Source organism: Pyxicephalus adspersus, chromosome 7 (assembly GCF_032062135.1).
Source record: "Pyxicephalus adspersus chromosome 7, UCB_Pads_2.0, whole genome shotgun sequence".
Classification (NCBI taxonomy): domain Eukaryota; kingdom Metazoa; phylum Chordata; class Amphibia; order Anura; family Pyxicephalidae; genus Pyxicephalus; species Pyxicephalus adspersus.
The window spans coordinates 36,822,273-36,841,368 of record NC_092864.1 but is presented as its reverse complement, the minus strand read 5'-3'; the positions used below and the strand labels follow the sequence as shown (position 1 = coordinate 36,841,368).

At 39.1% G+C, this 19,096-nt stretch overlaps 1 protein-coding gene across 2 annotated transcripts in view; it reads right to left on the bottom strand.

The window, feature by feature from the left end:
- ARHGAP15 (Rho GTPase activating protein 15) overlaps positions 1-19,096 on the bottom strand; it is a 309,490-nt gene that overhangs the window by 254,207 nt on the left and 36,187 nt on the right. For both annotated transcript variants that reach the window (XM_072418118.1, XM_072418119.1), the window contains exons 5-7: positions 15,581-15,645; positions 6,153-6,237; positions 164-253 (exon numbers count right to left, since the gene is read on the bottom strand). In XM_072418118.1, the coding sequence (XP_072274219.1) occupies positions 164-253; positions 6,153-6,237; positions 15,581-15,645 (240 nt within the window). The remainder of the gene's footprint in view (positions 1-163; positions 254-6,152; positions 6,238-15,580; positions 15,646-19,096) is intronic.

The following is a 19,096-nucleotide window of genomic DNA, read 5'->3' as shown; positions in this document are numbered from 1 at the left end:
AAAAAACTGTGCATAATACATAAATCTCTAGTAAAAGACTTGTGCACTCGTAAAAAAAATGCACCATTTACACACACCTCTTCTGTGAGATAACTGAGGAGTTGATACAACACAGATGCACAGATTTAAACCGGATGAAAGATCAAAAAAAGTTTTAACTTACCTGGAACACATTCTTACGACTAGATTTCTCACTTGTCCACTCAATAGTTGCCCCACAGAGGTCTATACACTCTGCCTTTGTGCCTGATTTCTAAAAACAATAAATCAATAGTTGTATTACTCAAATGTCGATTTACACATGGATATAAATAAAACACTAAAACCTTATAACAAATAAAATGATGAATGTGTGGTGAAAAAATGACTTTAAAATAAAACAAGATAAAAAAGAAATCAGAATGTGGAAGTATTTAACAAGGAAGTCACTCTCCAAATCTAATTTGTAACAAAGCATGTATATGTAGTCCTATTTTATTATAAATCTTTATAGGGGAAGAATAATCCTGTTCATCCATAAATATCCAGTACAGGATCCCTAATGAAGCTTTATTTTTTACCATTGTTAAATTTTTATTGTTCATTTGCTACTACACACAGTAGCGTGGACAAAGAGACATTAGATGAGACAGCACTGCTTAAATAAATGTTTTTCAGGAGATATGCCAATGTTCAAGTTTAGGAAAATATCCCCATCATTAATTCATCATGCACTGAGCAACCAACGTCAATTTCCTAACAAGCAGCGGCTACAGTTTTGTTTGTGCTGATAAAGTCAACTGCAGAAAATGTTAATTCGATGAATTCAAAAATGATTGACTATGGGACCATTTTGTAATACATCAGGTCTATAGCTAATAAAGCAGATTTTATAATTTCACTTTTTAGGTTCTGAAAAATACATAGACTTAGGCTTTATTTCTCTTTGCTGAATAGGGGTTGTGTTCAGGTTTGGAACTCAACTTTAGCTGTGCGCCGCTCGCCAAGTTTGCAAAGTTATATTTGTTCACAAGGGGCTGGAACGTAATTTAGACTTTGTAAATGGCAGTTGTTACCATGCCTAACAGTTATCATCCAGGCCTCGATCTGGGTTTCTTATGTAACTATAGCCTAATGGTTCTTCAGGGGTGGGGCAGTGGTCAACCTAGCTGTGAAAATGGCTGTACTGTCAGAATGGGCAGTTAACTGAGAGAATATGGGATAGTTAGTGCTAGAAAAAGAACGTTAACAGGAAACAAAAAGGCTGGTGCACATGAATATACCACCTTTACCACATCATGTGACACTTCTTTTACATGTCTAAACATTACATTGTGCATGGAGTTCCATTTTAATGAAATGTTACAAATCAGCAATCATATGCAGTTGTAAAATATTAGAATTGTATGTTTGGTGCTATTCTTGTTTCCACTGTTGACCATTGCAACAATTTTCTGAAGAGAAACAATTACCATTAACATTTAGGTTTAGACTGTGAGGTGGTGAGGCATTGGTGAATAATATGTAGACTGGTGGTTAGGTTGTAGTACAGCTACTGCCTCCTCATTCTCCTCAACCACTTCTTTTGGGTGATTCTCAAATGCGGTCACCCATTGAAAAAGTAACACCTGGAGCTGGAAAGGGGGAGACGAGTAAGTGAAGGGGCCACATTACCTAGTGCTATGGGGAGTCTGGACAAGAAGGGGTAAGAGTAGAAAAAGGGGTGAGTCAGGCCATTAGGGAGAAAAGAGGGATTTGGAGAGTTTGAAGTGTTAGGAGAGGGGTAAAAAAGGTGATAAATGAGGGTCAGACTGGAAGTAGTCAGTTTAGATACCAATAGAAGAGACTTGACCTCCTGTCGATCTTTAAAAAAGGGTGGATGGAGGGAGTTGTGGGAGATTAAAGGGTTTTTTCTTTTTCAATGAAGGGACGGTTGAGGTCCTGGAAGGGCATCAGTGGGATTGTGGAGAAACAGTGGGGGGTCAACTCAGGTGTGGCATTTAGCGTACCTAAACTCTGAATTTTCACTTTACATAAAAAGGTAGACAACCCTTTTATGTATGTAAAAATTCTGTTGTTTGTTTGTTTTTTTTTTTAGGTGCAACACCCTTTTTTAAGGGAGTGCAGCACTGCCCCCTAATCCTCGGCCACCTAGGCAGTGGAGAATGAATGGGAGCCCAATGCCTCCCTGGAAAGTCGGGCATCCTGGTAGGCTCTTGGGCGCTTCTTCTGCGCATGCCCGAGCATCTCTGGAATGCCCAGAAGGAGCCTTTTTGCGCAAAGAGTCAAATTTTTTTTTAATCTTACGTCACCCGATCTTGTGCCTGGGTCGGGTGACATAGGATAAAGAACACGGAAGAGAAGACGAAGATGGTGGCGCCTGGAGTGCCGGCTCCGGGACCGTTGCCAGGACAACGCGGGACACGATGCAGGATACCCCGAAGTGATTGGTTTGCCCTGCGTGATTGAAGGTAAGGTAAGTTTGAGTTTTGAGTTTAGTTCCTCTTTAAGGTAAAGTAAAGTGGTTTTATTTGGTAGTGGTTGAAAAGGGGGGCTGCATGTAAGGTGTTAATTCCCGAGGTTCCCGAGCAGGTGGAGTATATTGCGGCTGGGAGCAATAACATACAGGTGATGCAGATCCCCCCTCCCCCCGCCCCTAAAAGCAACATGGTTTGGTAACCTCTTGAGGAGGATATACAATCAGGGAATGCTGCAGGGTATATAATGATGTTTTGTTGTTTACCATTATTATTTGTTATTAGTGTTGTTAAGTGGGAATGGCGTTGTGATTATGGTATAATGATGTTAATATTATGTTGATTTTAAATTATTATTATGTTGTTCATTTGTGCATAACATAACAAGGGGCAGGGGGATTTTGACAATTAAGCAGCCCAAGAGGCCATTTCCCGAATACAGTGTTTGGTTATTGGTGAAAAGGGGACGGGGGGATGGCGGTTGGGATATGTGATGGTAGTTGATTGGTATAGTGGCAAACCTCCTAGTTAGGAGGTGCAATTCAGTACTGTCATCTGCTCCCTGTTGTAAAATGTTTAAAAGCTTAAGAAGCAGCACAGATGTGTGGGCAACAAAGTGACTGGTAAGGTGAGTGTCACTGGAAGCCATATCTCTTTCCACTACCAGTTTGAACATAAGGAACATTTGCTGGAAGTAAAGTTACAAATTTACATTTGACTTATAGTACTTTTTTGCCTGAAGATGAGCTTAAACATGAAAAATATATCTGATGCTAGGACCAATTTAAAGTATGGAAGGTCCCATCCAGCTGTGGGTATTCATTCAGCATTAGGCAGTCATGCAGTCTTAGATACCCTTTTCTGTAGGGCTCTAATATACGCATATTTCTGTTGATATGTTATCATTTTACCCTTAATTATTTTTCTGTTACAGTTTTAGGTACCGTATTTTTCGGACCATAAGACGCACTTTTTTTCCTCCTAAAGTGGGGGGAAAATCAGGGTGCGTCTTATGGTCCGAATGCAGAGGTACAGGGGCATATTTTTTTACCTACCTGTGTCCCCGCCGGTCCCCGGCTGCGCCGATCTCTGCCTCTGTCTGTGTTCCAGCGTGCGGCACTTGTGCCCGCCCACGAAGGCGGCGCCGATTGATTTGATGAATGCCGATCGGCGCCGCCTTCATGGGCGGGCACAAGTGCCGCACGCTGGATCTCAGGGGAACACAGGAGGAAAACAGACAGAGGCTGACAGCAGCCAGTGTCTGTGTTCCTCCTCTGTGCTGTTCTGTGATCCAGCGTGCGGCACTTGTGCCCGCCCACGAAGGCGGCGCCGATTGATTTGATGAATGCCGATCGGCGCGCCTTCTGGGCGGGCACAAGTGCCGCACGCTGGATCTCAGGGGAAATCAAATCAATTTTTTTTTTCTTGTTTTCCCTTGTGCGGAAAACCTGGTGCGTCTTATAGTCCGGAGCGTCTTATGGTCCCAAATACGGTACTTTAAAAAATGCACTGTGCTTTCCTTATTATGGTCGACCAGCAATATCAAACTTCACTGTGCTGAAGGTGGAATCTGGTCAGAAAGAAGCGTAAATGGGGAGCAACTGATGCCCCCCCTACATAATTTGCAATGTGCACTAACTTTCAAATGAATTAAAAATATTAGGTCTCCAACATTTGAAACTTTTCTGATTGGCTCACAAAGCAACTTCTGCATTTGTTTCCCAGGAGCAGCAAAAGGCTTGGCTGATGTTCATTTCAACAAAAGTTCTGTTCTGACAACCCGGCCCCCTTTTTGTGTCAGCGACAAATAAAGAAATATCATTTTCTTTTCTGCTGTGTTTTTAATCTTTTCTTCTTTTATTAAAAAGAGATATGTTATGACAGATACTCTTGGCAGCAGGGACTAAAGTGATCTTTGTCACCTGCCAAAAGAGGACATGGCTTATTCTAAGTGACTTCGGCTTGTAAAACCACCTTCCCGGGCAGCCGTCATGCCAATAAGGTATGGCAGGTCTCATCCAGCCTTGGGTAGCCTTCACAATAGGGTTCTGTCACAAATGTCTCCGTTCTTGCTACGCTATCATCCTCTCACTGACTGGCTCTCCCTTTTCTGCCATGCAGAGGTTTGTAAACTTTAACAACATTATATTTAGGGCTATGAGAGTACATGGTAAATTTGTCTAAACAACTTACTCGTCACATCTCTGAAAGTGATGATCAATAGCCTTACCTCCGGCAGAATGGAAAAAAAAGTACAAAATGGATTTTGCAGTTGATGCTAAGGCTAGAAATTGCATCAGCTACAGCTGATATAATCTAAAGAGATAGTTTGTGAAAAACAGTTATATAGAGGGATCTTATGTTAAAGGGCCAGTCCATAGAAAATTCATGTTATTTTATTAAATGGATGCCCATAGTGGAAGACATCCACTGGCTTGGTAAATCTCTTGGTGGGTGCAGTGGAATAGAGTCACCCTAGGTGTACCTAGTTCTATCACCCTTACCAATCAGCCTCACTCCTTCAACAACAATCTGTACAAAATGCATGGAATATTAAAAAAAGTGACCTCTTTATTTTGATTACCAGACTCTTCAAGAAGTAAAAAAGCTTGGTGTTTTTTAACCCACTGATGCAAAATGTAAACTTGTAATAGGTTTAGTTAAAAGATAGTTAACCCATAACACAGTGTGACGTGTTTTATTCAATCAGACGATGCCTGGGACAAATGCGTCAGAAATAGAGTACTGTAAACCAGGTTTGTGTACAATTAAACTTTACAAGTAAAAAACAAAAATGATTTGATTGTTTCCCTGTCGCATGACTGGACTTTCTTTTCTAGATAATTATAAGTTTGGAAAAAAATGTTTTTTTTTGTTGTATATCATTAATTGTTACATATCACATTTAGATACCTTTGTTTGTAGTATATTCCAAAATGCGTCAAGTTAAAAATAAGAACAATATAATATGGTTTTAACCATATTATATGGGTAATATAATTAACCATATTACCATATATCATTTACCAAAACCATATTATTATGATGACTCTGAGTCATCCATATATATTTCTACAAACATAGGAATTTAATTAAGGATCCAATGGATAGTAATGATTTGTTACTCATGCAATTGTGAATTAGACAAAGTTTTTTGTTTTAAGGACAGCAGTGTAATAATATTTATATTATTTATATTTTATTGTAACAAGTTCCTGTACAACAAATAATATAAAGTCGGGTTGTGCACCGATAAAGTTCTACATTCTCCTTACGTTTATATGACAGTATTCAGAATATGGTGTTTCTATGAGGTCTTTAAAACCTTTGTATATTTGTCATCCTAAAAAACCATCAAGGTTTGATATTGACCAAATTCAAAAAGTTTGAAGACAGGCTGTTTCTGTTTGCAACCTTTTTTATGGTTTACAGTAGCATACAATTTTCCTAACGGCAAACTGACGCATTTTGGGTGTCTCAAGTTTCTCTATATCTATATATAATATATATAATTTGCCATTGATATGATATGTCTTTTTTGCTTGCACAGAAATAAATGAGTGCTAAATTATTTTGTGTTAGATTACAGGTCCTCTTTAAAGAAAGACTAAAGCCATTAAAGGATTAACCTATGGTGGGTGGATTAACCTATACTCTGTTGCATTATTATTGCTGAAGCGTGCACAAATTACTCACCAAGTTTGCTGTCAGGTCTTTGGCATCCTTGTAGAATTCAATTTTCTGCTCAGAAAGCACAACATAGGATGGGACCCAGTTTTTCCTAAATAGAAAAAATAGGTGTACAATTTTTATGTCAAGTGTTTTTGGAAGTTGGATAAAAAATCTATAAACAACCTTAGTAGACAGTAGATTAGATAACACACTGCATGCATTTCAGTACCAGTTTTCATGCTCTTCATGCCTGTCAATCATTGGGCCAAATTTGTTTTAGTTTTATAACAGGCAGTGAGTTATACTATAAAAATCACATGAAATAGAGACTGAAATTCATTCACACAGAAGGTAATACAAAGCAGCTCCAGGATCAGATTTGTTCCAGAAGTACTTGTTCAATATATATATATATATATATATATATATAAATATTATCCAAAGAGATCAGAGAAAGGATCTAGTGTTTTCCATAGCCCTATGATGTTTAAATTAGCTGTGATGAGCAGATGAATTATGGGAATTCTAGAGATAGGTGGTAGTTGGTCTAAATGTGGGTGGAGTATAAAAAAATATTATTAATTTTAAATCGTCTTCTACACCGGTGTGACCTATTTTAAGAATGAATAAATTTGGTTCTATTACAGTCAGTCATCTAGGATTTTTAGGAGGAGGTCACCATTCTGTAAACCTATTTCCAAATATGGCAGGTTTGTTTGAAAATTAAAGCAATGGGTACTGATTTGCCCCTGCCTAAATCTATTGGTAATCATCATCTACTCTAATTCCTGTCAACTTTATTAATGACTATATGGAGGGTGCAAAATGTTACCACATCAGGATAGACTGAATAACATTACTGCCTCCTTTCTAAAGGACCTGAAGTTAATGCATATGCACCCCGGTGTCCTCAATCCAGGCAAAATAAATATGAATATATTGCTGTCCGTGGTGCTGAAATCATACAATATGACAAATTATAGGATAACCTCATTACAGATTCATTTTTTGAAATCAATATTTTAAACTAAGCAAAACTGTGCAGTTTTCACTACGGGGCAAACACCAAACCACTGCTCTGCGGTTGGAAGGCAAAACCTCATTGTTTTTTGCACTGCTGCCATGGAGGAATTCTTGAAGCAACACCTACTGGCCATAAGCAACATGTGTTCTAGCAGAGTGCAAAAAAAGCTTCCTAACCTCTCCTATTCGCTTGAATGGGAGAAGTTGAGACTGCGGTTGATCCCAAGGCAAACACTGCAGCTCCTCACCTATCTGATCCCTTACTAAGAAAGTCGTGGCTCAATGGTAAAACCATGCTGCTAAATCTTACAAAAAGTAACTTTAGTAACTAAAGATGGGCCACTAGTGTAGGTTAGTAATAATTCATAGTTAAATAATCCAGGCATAAGGGCTGCAACCTTCATGGAAATCAGATCCTATCATTTACTTTACAGGATATCTATAAGATCTATATCTCTTTCATGCAAAATTATTTTTGTGTTGCCCAAAAAAGTGCATTAAAAAAGAACTGAGCCACCTAGGATGTACAGATACAAAGATCTGATCGCTACGGCCTACAGCCTACAGCCTCTACAAACCATGCTGGTAGTTGTAAACAAAAGTGATGTCATTTCCTGTTTAGCTAATGCTAGAAGCATGGATTTTGTTGTCAACATCACAGCCATTGATTGCTATTGTTTTGTCCTGCCCCCTGACATCAGAAGCTACATCCAGCACTGCACCAGTGAAGGAGAAAAAGATGCTGTTCAGATTGAATGGCACCACATTACAGGTATGATATCACATCCAAACAAGTGAACGGGCAAAGAAAATGTATGTATAGCCAAACATTTTGGTTTTAGAGAAACAAGGAAAGTGTTAAAACTTCTCCCAAATTTCTATTGCCTCCTATGTCTGTTGAGTAGATTCACCCTTTCTATTTGTCAAAGTGATCAATGTCACCTACAGAAAATCACTGCAATCTAATGTTGCCAGACCAAGAGACGAGGGTAACTATTGCTATGTCTAATAGGGGATTTCCCATTACTTTGGAGAGATTTCCCTTTTGTGATCACAGGGCAGGAAGTGAAGGGAAATCTCCCAATGGAACACACACACAGCAACCAAAAAAGGGCTTTAACCCTTCCCTTTTCTATCTCAAATTAAAAAGAGACATTTTTGCTGTACACCTAAACTTCACAGCCCCAAACTAAAAATCAGCACGTTACTGTTAGTTAGGAAATGACTTCGTCTTTCAGAGCCTTCTCATACAGGTACAAGGACCTATGTTTGTACATTGTATGGCCATCAGCATCCATTTGATGAAGCCTCTTCAAACATAGAAAGTGCTGGGAGCAGACTGATCATCATACGAGGGATTAGTAGAGATAACTATATCTTAGTATACAAGGATAGGACGAAGAAAAAACATCAACAGATGATATAATGAATTCTGACAACAGGAGAAAAGGTGAAAGATGGATCCTTAGGGGAAATAAAATGAAGACGATTGAAACAAAACAAACAATGCGCTGTTGGGAATCAAGGACATGTTATCAGTGCATTTAGATGGTTTCCACTTTGTGCAATGATATCCCATGGAAATTCCTTTGTTTGGTAATTGTGTGCTTTTAAATTATCTTCTGATTAAAGTGTCACAGTCCTCACATTAGGAATTAAAGCAAACCCATCATGACAGTGGTAACATTATAGAAAAAGATGTCTGTCCTTTTTAAATAACAAAAAAAAAAAAGTTTTAATTTGGGGAGGTCTCTTTCACTTTTCACTGTCATAACCACTGCAGCTGTAAAGACACATGGGAAAGCGCAGCCTCCTTAGTAGGGATGAGCGGAGTGAGAATATTAAGTTCGTTCTCGCAACGAATTGGACCTTTCCCACTTACCGAAAATGTAAGCGAGAACGCCTTCTGATTCGCCGAGAGGTCGAGTTCTCGCCAAACAGAATGATTTCAAGTGCAGTATGATGCAGCCCTGGAAATCCTCTGCAATCCCCAGTTAATTAACCTCTAATGCCCCGGGGATCATACACTCTTCTCAATGAATGCAGCCACAGCTGCAATCATTGAGAAGATGCCCAGCACAGAGAACCTCCTGACGTTGTAATATAAGTATCTCTTACAAATATCTGTCATTTGTATCTGTAACAAATGTATCATTTGTAAGAGATACTTATATTGCAACCTCTAGTGCCCCGGGGATTGCACACTAAGCTCATCAATGATTGCATCCTTGGCTGCATTGAGAAGAGTGTGCAATCCACGGGGCACTAGAGGTTAATTAGTGGAACTGCATCTGCAGTTTAGTTCCCACTGTCAGGGTAATTAACCTCCTGTGCCCCGGGGATCGCACACTGAGCTCATCAATGAATGAGTGGAGCTCATCTGTGACCGCAAAGTTCCCATGGTCACGTGACTGTGGTAACTGAACTGCAGATAAACTCTGCAGTTCGACTACGATGCCCGGGGCACTAGAGGTTCCCAGGGATTAATGCAGCTCTGGGAATCCTCCTGTTTTAATTTCTTCTTCCGATGGTTGCATAACAGGAAGCTGTGGACTGCTCTTTCTGAACATGTCCAAGATCGGGCATGTGTCATCAGGGGGCTTTCCTATATTAAAAAAAGTGCTCGATCTCACACGTGTCCTATGATTCTGCATTGTGGAAGGGGCTGTTTACATTTGCAGTCTCAGCAGTCTACAGCACAGAGGAGTGGCTACAGATGAGGACATTCTGAATGGAGCATTGATTGTAGCCACAAGCATTAAGGATATACAAATCTATAGGGACATAGTGAGCACATTTACCAAAACAACTTTGTTTCTTTATATTGGATATATTTTTGAAATGAATCATTTAGAGTAGTGTTTCCAGACCTTTTTAAAGGGGAATTCCTTAAAATACCTTCCAGGTCTATAATAACTACATCCACAGCTCACAGTACGTTAGTGTGGTGGTCAGCAAGAAGAATGCATTTTACAATCCTGGCTATTGGAAAGAATGTCACCCTACAGATAGCCAGATAGATAATTAGTGTCTAATGCTGAAACATTGATTTAGAGGCTGGATTAAGGTTTAGTGCAGATTAGTACTTTTTAACAGGTACATTTTTTAGATTTTTTATAGGGGTGCATATATCCATAAATAAGGATGGACAAGTGAGAAAGAAACAATCAGCTCATTGTTTGCATTTTGGTGAAATCAGTGTGCTGTTATGTTTTTCAGGAACCAAGGTACAGCACCCTGCCAACCCTTTCCCACTAACCATGAGCTGTCTATATTGAATAGGAAGCCTCGGAGACTTGGTGATGACATTAATAAAGGTAAGGTATGTAAAAAAAATGTATTTAAAAATGTTATTAGCTTGGTAATAAGCATCAGAGAGGGATACCAGGGAAGGCAAATTTTAAGCAGGTTAAACTATAACTATAAACCACTCCCCTTAGTGCTTCATCTATACCTAATGTCCTACCTTTAGGAATCGGGGACACTTTGCTATCACTAGGTAGGATGGAGTTGATTTGGTATGTGGTCTGTGATCAACAGCCTGGCTTTCATTGTTTTGTGTTTTGTGAGATGCATGATTTTGGCATCCGATTTGGAAACTGATTCAGGATATGGATTGAAGCACAGCTTTTGTTCACCAGTATTACAATTGAGGATGGTTTACAAGCTAAATAGTTCAAATGTGGATGCAATTTTTGGATGCAAACACTGGCAAAAAAGGGATTACAAAGCTTGTTCCCACTATGGCATTATTTTTCTAATTTCATTTGAATGTGCACAGAAGTAAGTACTAAAAGACTACAGGTGGTGCACCAGGGCGCTAAACCAGATTTTCTTCAATTTTTACCATGGAGGCAATTCCATGTGGCTTCACACCATGCCAGTAGCTGGAACACTTGCACCTGAAGGCTGGTTCCTAGAGAAACGGCTTCTGCACATGTGACAGCTGGCTGCCCCTATTCATTGGCTATGGAGCAGCCGCAGGAGCATCTCCATAGAGGCAGGGGTTCCCATGGACAAGGAAGCAGTAACTGCAATGCAAGCTCACCTCCAGTTTGAACATACCCTTATAGTGGTGGCCACAATACTATCCTCAAAAACAATGTATCAAGAGGATCATGCAGTGGGCTCTATTAGTTGGTGTGGGCCCCAGCATCCGCTAGGAACCCCTAGCAATCTGTGGAGGAACCCTGGTTGAGAATGGCTGCTGTAGATACTATGCACAGTTACTGCCATTTGTTAAGTATAAGCCGGCACTTCTCTCTACTATTAGGCACTGGATAATGCTTTGCAAATGTTTTATTAAATCCAGGATAATGTTTATTTCAGCTATCAGTCACTAATATATACCCTTAAAAAGTTTCCTTCACTCTATTATGAGATTATCTAAGTATATAATAATTATCAGTAAGTCTATTTGACTAAAAGCACACCAAGCTAATATAAAACTAAAAATATGGCAGTTATTTCCGGATAAAATTCATGATTATTTCACCCCTTAGTGGTCTTATGAAACCATTTATTTCAGGTATTTTATTTTACTGCCCTCTGTGATGAGGGTCATCTCATTGTGCGCCCGGCTCAGAAACAAATATAGAACAAAAATGACACAATTTGCATTAGTTAGCATAATGACACAGAGTCAATTTATGACCCAGCATTATGATATCAAAAATATTATGTCATTGCATCTAATATTGTGAAATTGAGTCATTATGCAAACATTATGCAAATCTGGAGTCTTTTTTGTGTCCGTTAAACACAACCTTTGATAGATCAGTCCCAAGGTACATTGTCCATCTTGTGTACTGAAAGTGTATTTTAAATGGAGAGAAATAAATGCAATTTTGTATTATTCACATGCAAAGAAAAACTTCCAATAACCCCATGAAGTAAGATGGGTTTCCAATATGGATGTGCAAAGGGGTTTAGCAAACACAAATGCCTGTTCCTGTTTGTGTTGACATGCAATGTGTTAGGGTGCTGCATTCATTTAACTCAAAGCAATGTGCATTCTGCGCTTTTAGGAACCACAGCACACAGGGATGCACTACAGTGCTCTGGTAAGGTGGTTTGGGTGTCACTAAGAATTAGTGGTAAGCCAGTGCACCAAGACATATTAAAAATGTATCCAGTAGGAGGATATTTACTGATATTGGTTTTCATAGTGTGTTACAGCACACTCCACAGCTTCACTACAAAAATAATAAACAGTGGCACGGCTGGGCATCTTGCTACCTCACTTGGTGCCCTTTGTAGTACTGTTTGGCCTCTGGCTTTCTTAGGACCCTCTGTCTCTCTCTCGGCCTGGAACACTCTTGCTCGCTCTTCAGCCTGGAACCCTCTGGCTCTCACTCAGCCTGGAACCCACTCTGGCTCTCCCCCAGTCTGGAACCATCTGGGTCTCACTCAGCCTGGAACACTCTGGCTCTCTCTCAGCCTGGAATCCACTCCAGCTCTCTCTCAGCCTGAAACCCTCCATCTCTCTCTCAGCCTGGAACCCACTGTGGCTCTCTATCAGCCTGGAATCCACTCTAGCCCTCCCTCAGCTTGGAACCCTCTGGCTCTCTGTCAGCCTAGGACCCACTCTGGCTTTCACTCAGCCAGGAATCCACTCTGGCTCTCTCTCAGCCTGGAATCCACTCTGGTTCTCTCTCAGCCACTTTCTGATCAATTCCCTCTCCTTTCAGCCTGGACTCCACTCCCTTGGCTGGCTCCTGGACCCTAAAGTACCTGGTTTTTCTTTCTAAAAACACTATAAACCAAGTATCAACATACTCTTTTTCTGGAGCCTCTAACACTTTTCCTAACACTTTTGAACAACTATGTCACAAATCCTATTTTTGAGTACAATATTTTCCATACATTCTGTACAATTGTTAAAACCGATACACATTTAATGTCTGTCCATTATTATAAGACAGTGTTGTAATATGTAAAGTTAGTATTGGAATAATGATGGGTAAACTGGTATATGAATGACCTCGCTTGAGGAAGCCTAAAATGGCGAAACGCATTGGAAAACTGAGACGATTGCGTTCCCCTCTCAAGACCTCCTTCACCTAGATTGTGGTGACATTAGTAATTATCTGTCTAGTTCCCATTTGGGCGGATTCTTACAGTACTAATTTCTGATCAATTATTATATTTTCCTTTCAAATAAGTAAAGATTACTTATATTTGCAAATAGCAACCCCTTTCTCTGCTTTATTATTTTCCAATTTTGTTCTAATGAATTTGGGTCTGGGAAAAATTTATATTCTTGTATACAGAGGACAGCTTTTGTAATATATACATATGTAATGCTTCTGATATTGATTTATAAATATGGTCCTGTATATTTAAGTTCTCAATAATCTAATTCCTCACCTTTTTTTTCTTTTGGTGAAACACTAAATTTGGGGAACAACCTATGTATGACTGCTTGGTGGCCAGCACGCTTGCCATGCAGTACTAGGTACAAGTCTCATCTAAAACATTATCATAGGGGTGTATTTGTAAATTATTCCTCCATCAATTTAACCTAGATTTGGTAGTGTATTCATTAGATATAGCATTTACTTTTATACTGTTGTGCTCCTTGATAATTGGCCAGTAGGTGGCAAATAGGCTGCATATGCCTGCACCCTGCTGTGCTCTCCTCCCTTGACTTGTATAGCAATCATTCCCGATCATTCTTCATGAATCTGTTAACAGCATTGAAAAACTGTTGTATACATGTCAAATTCCTTAGGCTATGTACACACATTAGATGATTATTGCCCAAGATTTGCATGTGTACAGCAGCCGCCCTAAATCATTCATCAACCCCCTATAGCATATTGATGAATGACCTATTTAGAATGACCACTGTGAACTCCTATGAAGGAGAGCAAAGCAAAGGGCCATTCACTTGTCCTCCCATCAACCCTCTACATGGAACAGAACAATGCGGTGTGTACAGTGCCTGTTCATTCATCTATCACTGGATAGATCATGAAAGATCATTTCCAGTGACGGTGATCTTACATGATCTGTGCATGAAAATACAGCTTAACTGACAGGGGAATCATTTATAAATATAACCTATAGAGTTTGCATGGGTTTTACCGCACATCTAAAACTTATAGGCAGGATTTCCATCCCAAATTGGCCCACCTAGCAGTAAAACGATTATTAACTAAATAATTAATAAATAATTAAAAACCTGACCCAACAGAAACAAAAATAATGATGTTCCCAGAAAAGGACTTTTGATTGTTAACATGAGTTCAGAAATGACAAATATGAATTTCCTCTTCATTGCCATGTATGGTGCAAATACCAGGTGAAATAAAAGGCTTGAAGCTCCCCTCCACCACCTCCCTGAAGGAAGACCCTGAGCCAAATTATATACATACTGTATATGAATGCTGTGGTGGCGGGAGGTTAATAACTGTATCTATCTATCTAGTGTTATGTGTATGTTAGTATAGTACCCAGAAGAAACCCACGCAAACACGGGGAGAACGTACAAACTTCTCGCAGATTATGTCCTGGCCGAGATTCTAACCTGTTACCCACTGCTCAAATTTGCTGCATGGTACATGGAACCCATTGACTTTTCATGCTGTCAGAACTGCAAATGACAAAACAAAGCTACTTTTTTGCCGGGTCCAGAGAGTTCAAACTTTATATGACTAATGTGTAGAGTTTTAAAAAAAAAAATTGTACAAGCTTGAAGAATAATTTCAGTGCTGCAAGGCAGATGAAATCACATTTAGATTTTAGAATCATACAACCCATGAATAATTGTCATTGAAATAAAAACCACTTGGTTTGCAACTTTAAATGTAAAATATTTGGTTCAATGCTAGAACTCTGCAGTGCCGTATTGAGTTTGTTACTACTGACATTGCACAAGGACTTTATTTTTACACAGAAATCTAAACTCAGAAACTGATCACTGCAAGAAGACTAGTTCAGCTGTGTTCAGTTTACCATTAACTTAAAAGATTTAAAATATCACATCATTTGCTCATTTGTAGTCCCACTGCTTAGTTTATTTGGAACTATCTGTAACCTAAATATTTTTTGCAACACTCAAATTATTAATTATCCATTTGGGCAGAAATCACATAATGTTTATGAATACTTTATAATTGATGACAACATAATGCATTTATTTGTTTTAACTTCAATCAGGTTAATATTTGGTATATGATTCTGTATTCTGCTGCTGCAAAAAATTAAAAAACACCATGTCATATAAAACAAGAATATTCATGATTAAACCCCTGCTGTATTCTACACAAGAAACACTAGATGGCAGGATATTCGAGAATCAAGGAAGGGACTCAGTCCTTTGGGAAATGATCCAAATGATAACACTCCTATCAGATAACCAGTTACAGAACTCCAGCATTCTTCCAAAACCAGTGACAAGACACTTAATAGGACATACGAGTTACCTTATTTTCTTTCCTTTGTCCGCAATCTTGGTTTTATTTAAGACACCTTCTTTATTTTGGCTTACCTGTAATACAGGGATCATGTTAGAATATAGATTTTAAATACAAGTACAGATACATTACAATACAGAATACACTGATGGCAGCTTTAACCATGACAGTTCTCCATGAACAATTCATTATTTAAAAATAAAATACTTGTTTTCATCTTTTCCTACTATGTGATTTGCACTTACGTGCACCATGCTATCTAATGCCGGGCACCAGTGGCGGATGTAGCCAGCAGTGGGCTCGTGCAGAATGGAGCCCCCCTGCTGAACTGATTTGAAACTCCTGTATGGGCCCCTGTTGGCTTGGAAGGGTCTGGGGCCCTCATGCAGCAGCACATTTTACACCTCCTTATGTTTTCCCCTTCCAGGCACCTACTGGCATTTTTAAATCCATCCTTTGGAGCCAATTGACTACTAGTTTTATTTATTCGCTTCACTAATGGTTAATATATTTTACCCTACCAAGCAAATTATGGGGCCAGATTTGGCAGGGCAGCAGCCCATATCAGCAGTGTTATACCAAAATAGAATTTCCTTTTGCAGGTGATGCCTAAAATTGGATTTGACCTCGGGGAGGTCAGGGACGGTATTTCCATAGGGATTTCAGTACTGAAAGCCTCTCAGTTGCCTTATTGCTCTAAGTTTTGTGACTTTTTTTTAATAAAATTACAGATTAAATTGAAAAAGTAAATTATAATAACAATGAATTACAAACTGGCCAGTGTTGCAATTGGTAAATTATTATTTTTTTTAAAACGTGGAAATCTCCATTTTTTCAGTTTGTTTTTCTCTCTGAATTTAGGTAATCGTTACAATCATAACTCAAATCCTAAAAATTACTAAACTTTTTTTAAAGGGGGATTCCAAGGTAAACTATTACGGTTAGCAATTGAGTAGACGGATGTCTCAAGTGTGCGCAGTTCTGGAAATTCACGCTAAGAACAAACTTACAATGTTTTAGACAAGAGTAGCAAACTATCGCTAAATACTTTTTTTATTTCTGTTCCTTTGCCTGAAGATACATTCGCACTTTTTATGGAAGGCAGTTCATGTCTTGTTCCCCTGTATTAGAGTCTAAATGTATCAAAATAGCCTCACAGAGCTTCATTAGACAGATGCTCGAATTGTCAGTAATCTGCACATGTTACTGCCGTGTTCCTCTCCGTGCCGCGCTCAACCTGCCTGGAAGAATTTCCATCATTCCTTTCAATTGTTGCCCTTCTTGCATCTCTCCAGCTGAAAGAAGGTTAACTAAATAACCAGGAAAAACATCCGCGGGCGAGCAGATAGCGTTTCACTCAAACAATTAGATGCAAAGGACACAGGAGGAACAGTTGCAATTGTTTCTAGTAAACTAACGAACTAGGGCTGAGGAATTCATTTGCATAATTAGAATGACGGCATCTCTGAATAACATTATTTATTGCAGTCATTTATATGATGTCAACATATTCAGCTTTGTGGGGTGTTGAGGGCCATTGATACCGCGAAAAGAAGCTTCTACTACAACCTAAAAACTGTGTATACTTTAGTGGTAATGGCAAATTACTGAGACATGGGGAGGTCACATTGGGATTACATTAGCAAAGGAATATGGGTTGATAAATGTGTTTTATTGCTTTGCAGAGATATTTGAATTACCTTAATGAATGAGGCACTCTCTGCTGACTTCCAATCATGACTTGCAACCGTCCAATCATGTGCAAGCAAAAATATTTTAAGATGTTCATGCATATGATTGGATGTTATTTGCAAAGTGATTTTCCACCACATTCACTAAACTAAGTGAACATTTCCTTGCAAGGGGGAATTACATAATGAGGGTTGACTTTTAGCAAGTCAACCCCAATGGCTCCATGAATATAGAACCCTTGGGCCAACTGAACTCAGGACTTTAATTCAAAGTACTACACATAGATTGCTAATAAACATACCTACTCAGAGCCCAGGTTGTCATATACCTGCCCAACTAACCTGGGAGGCACAAATTGCTCATTGCTAAAGGAACCCCTAGCAGCCTTGGGAGGAACACTAGGGTTCCATAGAACCCTAGTTGGTTGAGAAATACTGCTCTAGGTCATATGAGAGAGCTGAAGATGGTACAGGAATGTCTGCATGCAAGTAACACGCTTTAGGGTCCTTTGGTATGTGGGAGATCTGGGGAAATGCCCATCAACCTCATCTAATGCCATACCTGACATTACTTCTTATCATAGGAAACATTTTATCATTAAAAAGGTGGAAGAAGTCTTCAACTGAAAAAAAATCTTAAGTAGAGTAGGGGAAGGCTAGAATCCCTGCCTGAGTATATTTAAATAATATAAATATTATTAATATTTTGTACCCCAATTGAAGAATTTACATCTATTCCTGTTTAGTGAATCCATTGTCAGCAGGATGGGAAGAGGGGGGTTTGTTTCTCCAATAGAGCCCTAAATAGCAGTAAAAAAGTCTTGCACATCAAAAATTAGAAATTAAAGAATATTTGATTTCACATACATAAAAACTACAAAGTTTTGAGCAGAAATTTCAGTGAATAAAAATATGAATCAGTGCTAACAAAGAAAAAAGTCCAATAGTAATACACTCTGCAAAAAAATTGTGAAACTTTTAAACGCATATTCAGCTTTAACTGGATCAGTAATCATGTTTCTGTCACCAAGCTGATGCACAGTTGAAAGCTGGTGGAACAATACGCTGTGGGATTTCAGATTTTGACACATGAAACAGGTAGGCATATGACAAGATGATCCTGAAAAGTGTATGAAATAAAAAAAAATCTTTAAAAGATGTGTAAGTGGGGTCTTTCTATATGTATTTATTTATTTTATATGTTTTTTAAATTATACTCTAAATATATTTTCTAAAGACAGATACTACCAGGTATTTATACCATTCTTTTGCTCCCTTGCTTTCATCCAGTGCCATTCTTGGGCTGGGTACTCCACTCGGCCTCCCATCACTTCCTGCATCCTTCACCACATGGCCTCGTGCAGCTGGGTACACCCAATTAGTCTCTGGCTGTACTACACGGCAGGGGCACACACATGCCAAGGGATCTGTCTGTTCCTACCCCCATAGCTTATAACCACTTACAACTCTTGCCGTGGACCTGCTCTTTGGCTGCTGGTTGGTCATAAACTAGATATAAGCTGTGCTTGGGTAAGTACATGTTAAATGCTGTGTTTCTTATGTGATGTCAACCTTGCTTATGTCTGACCTTCTTTGCCTGAACACTGGACAATCCCTAGCCTGACCACTGACCTCAAATGCTCTCAACCCTTTGATACTTTCTTGCCAGATTGGTTCCCATGTATGACTTGTTGGTTGGACCACTGAACTAGTCTCAATCCCTGATTTGGCTTGTTGTTTCCCCATCAACTCCATGATTCAGTCCTGCTTTTGTGGTCCTCTGGCCCTTCATCAATTTTGTCCTCCCTGGATGCTACCTTTTGCACACTTAGGT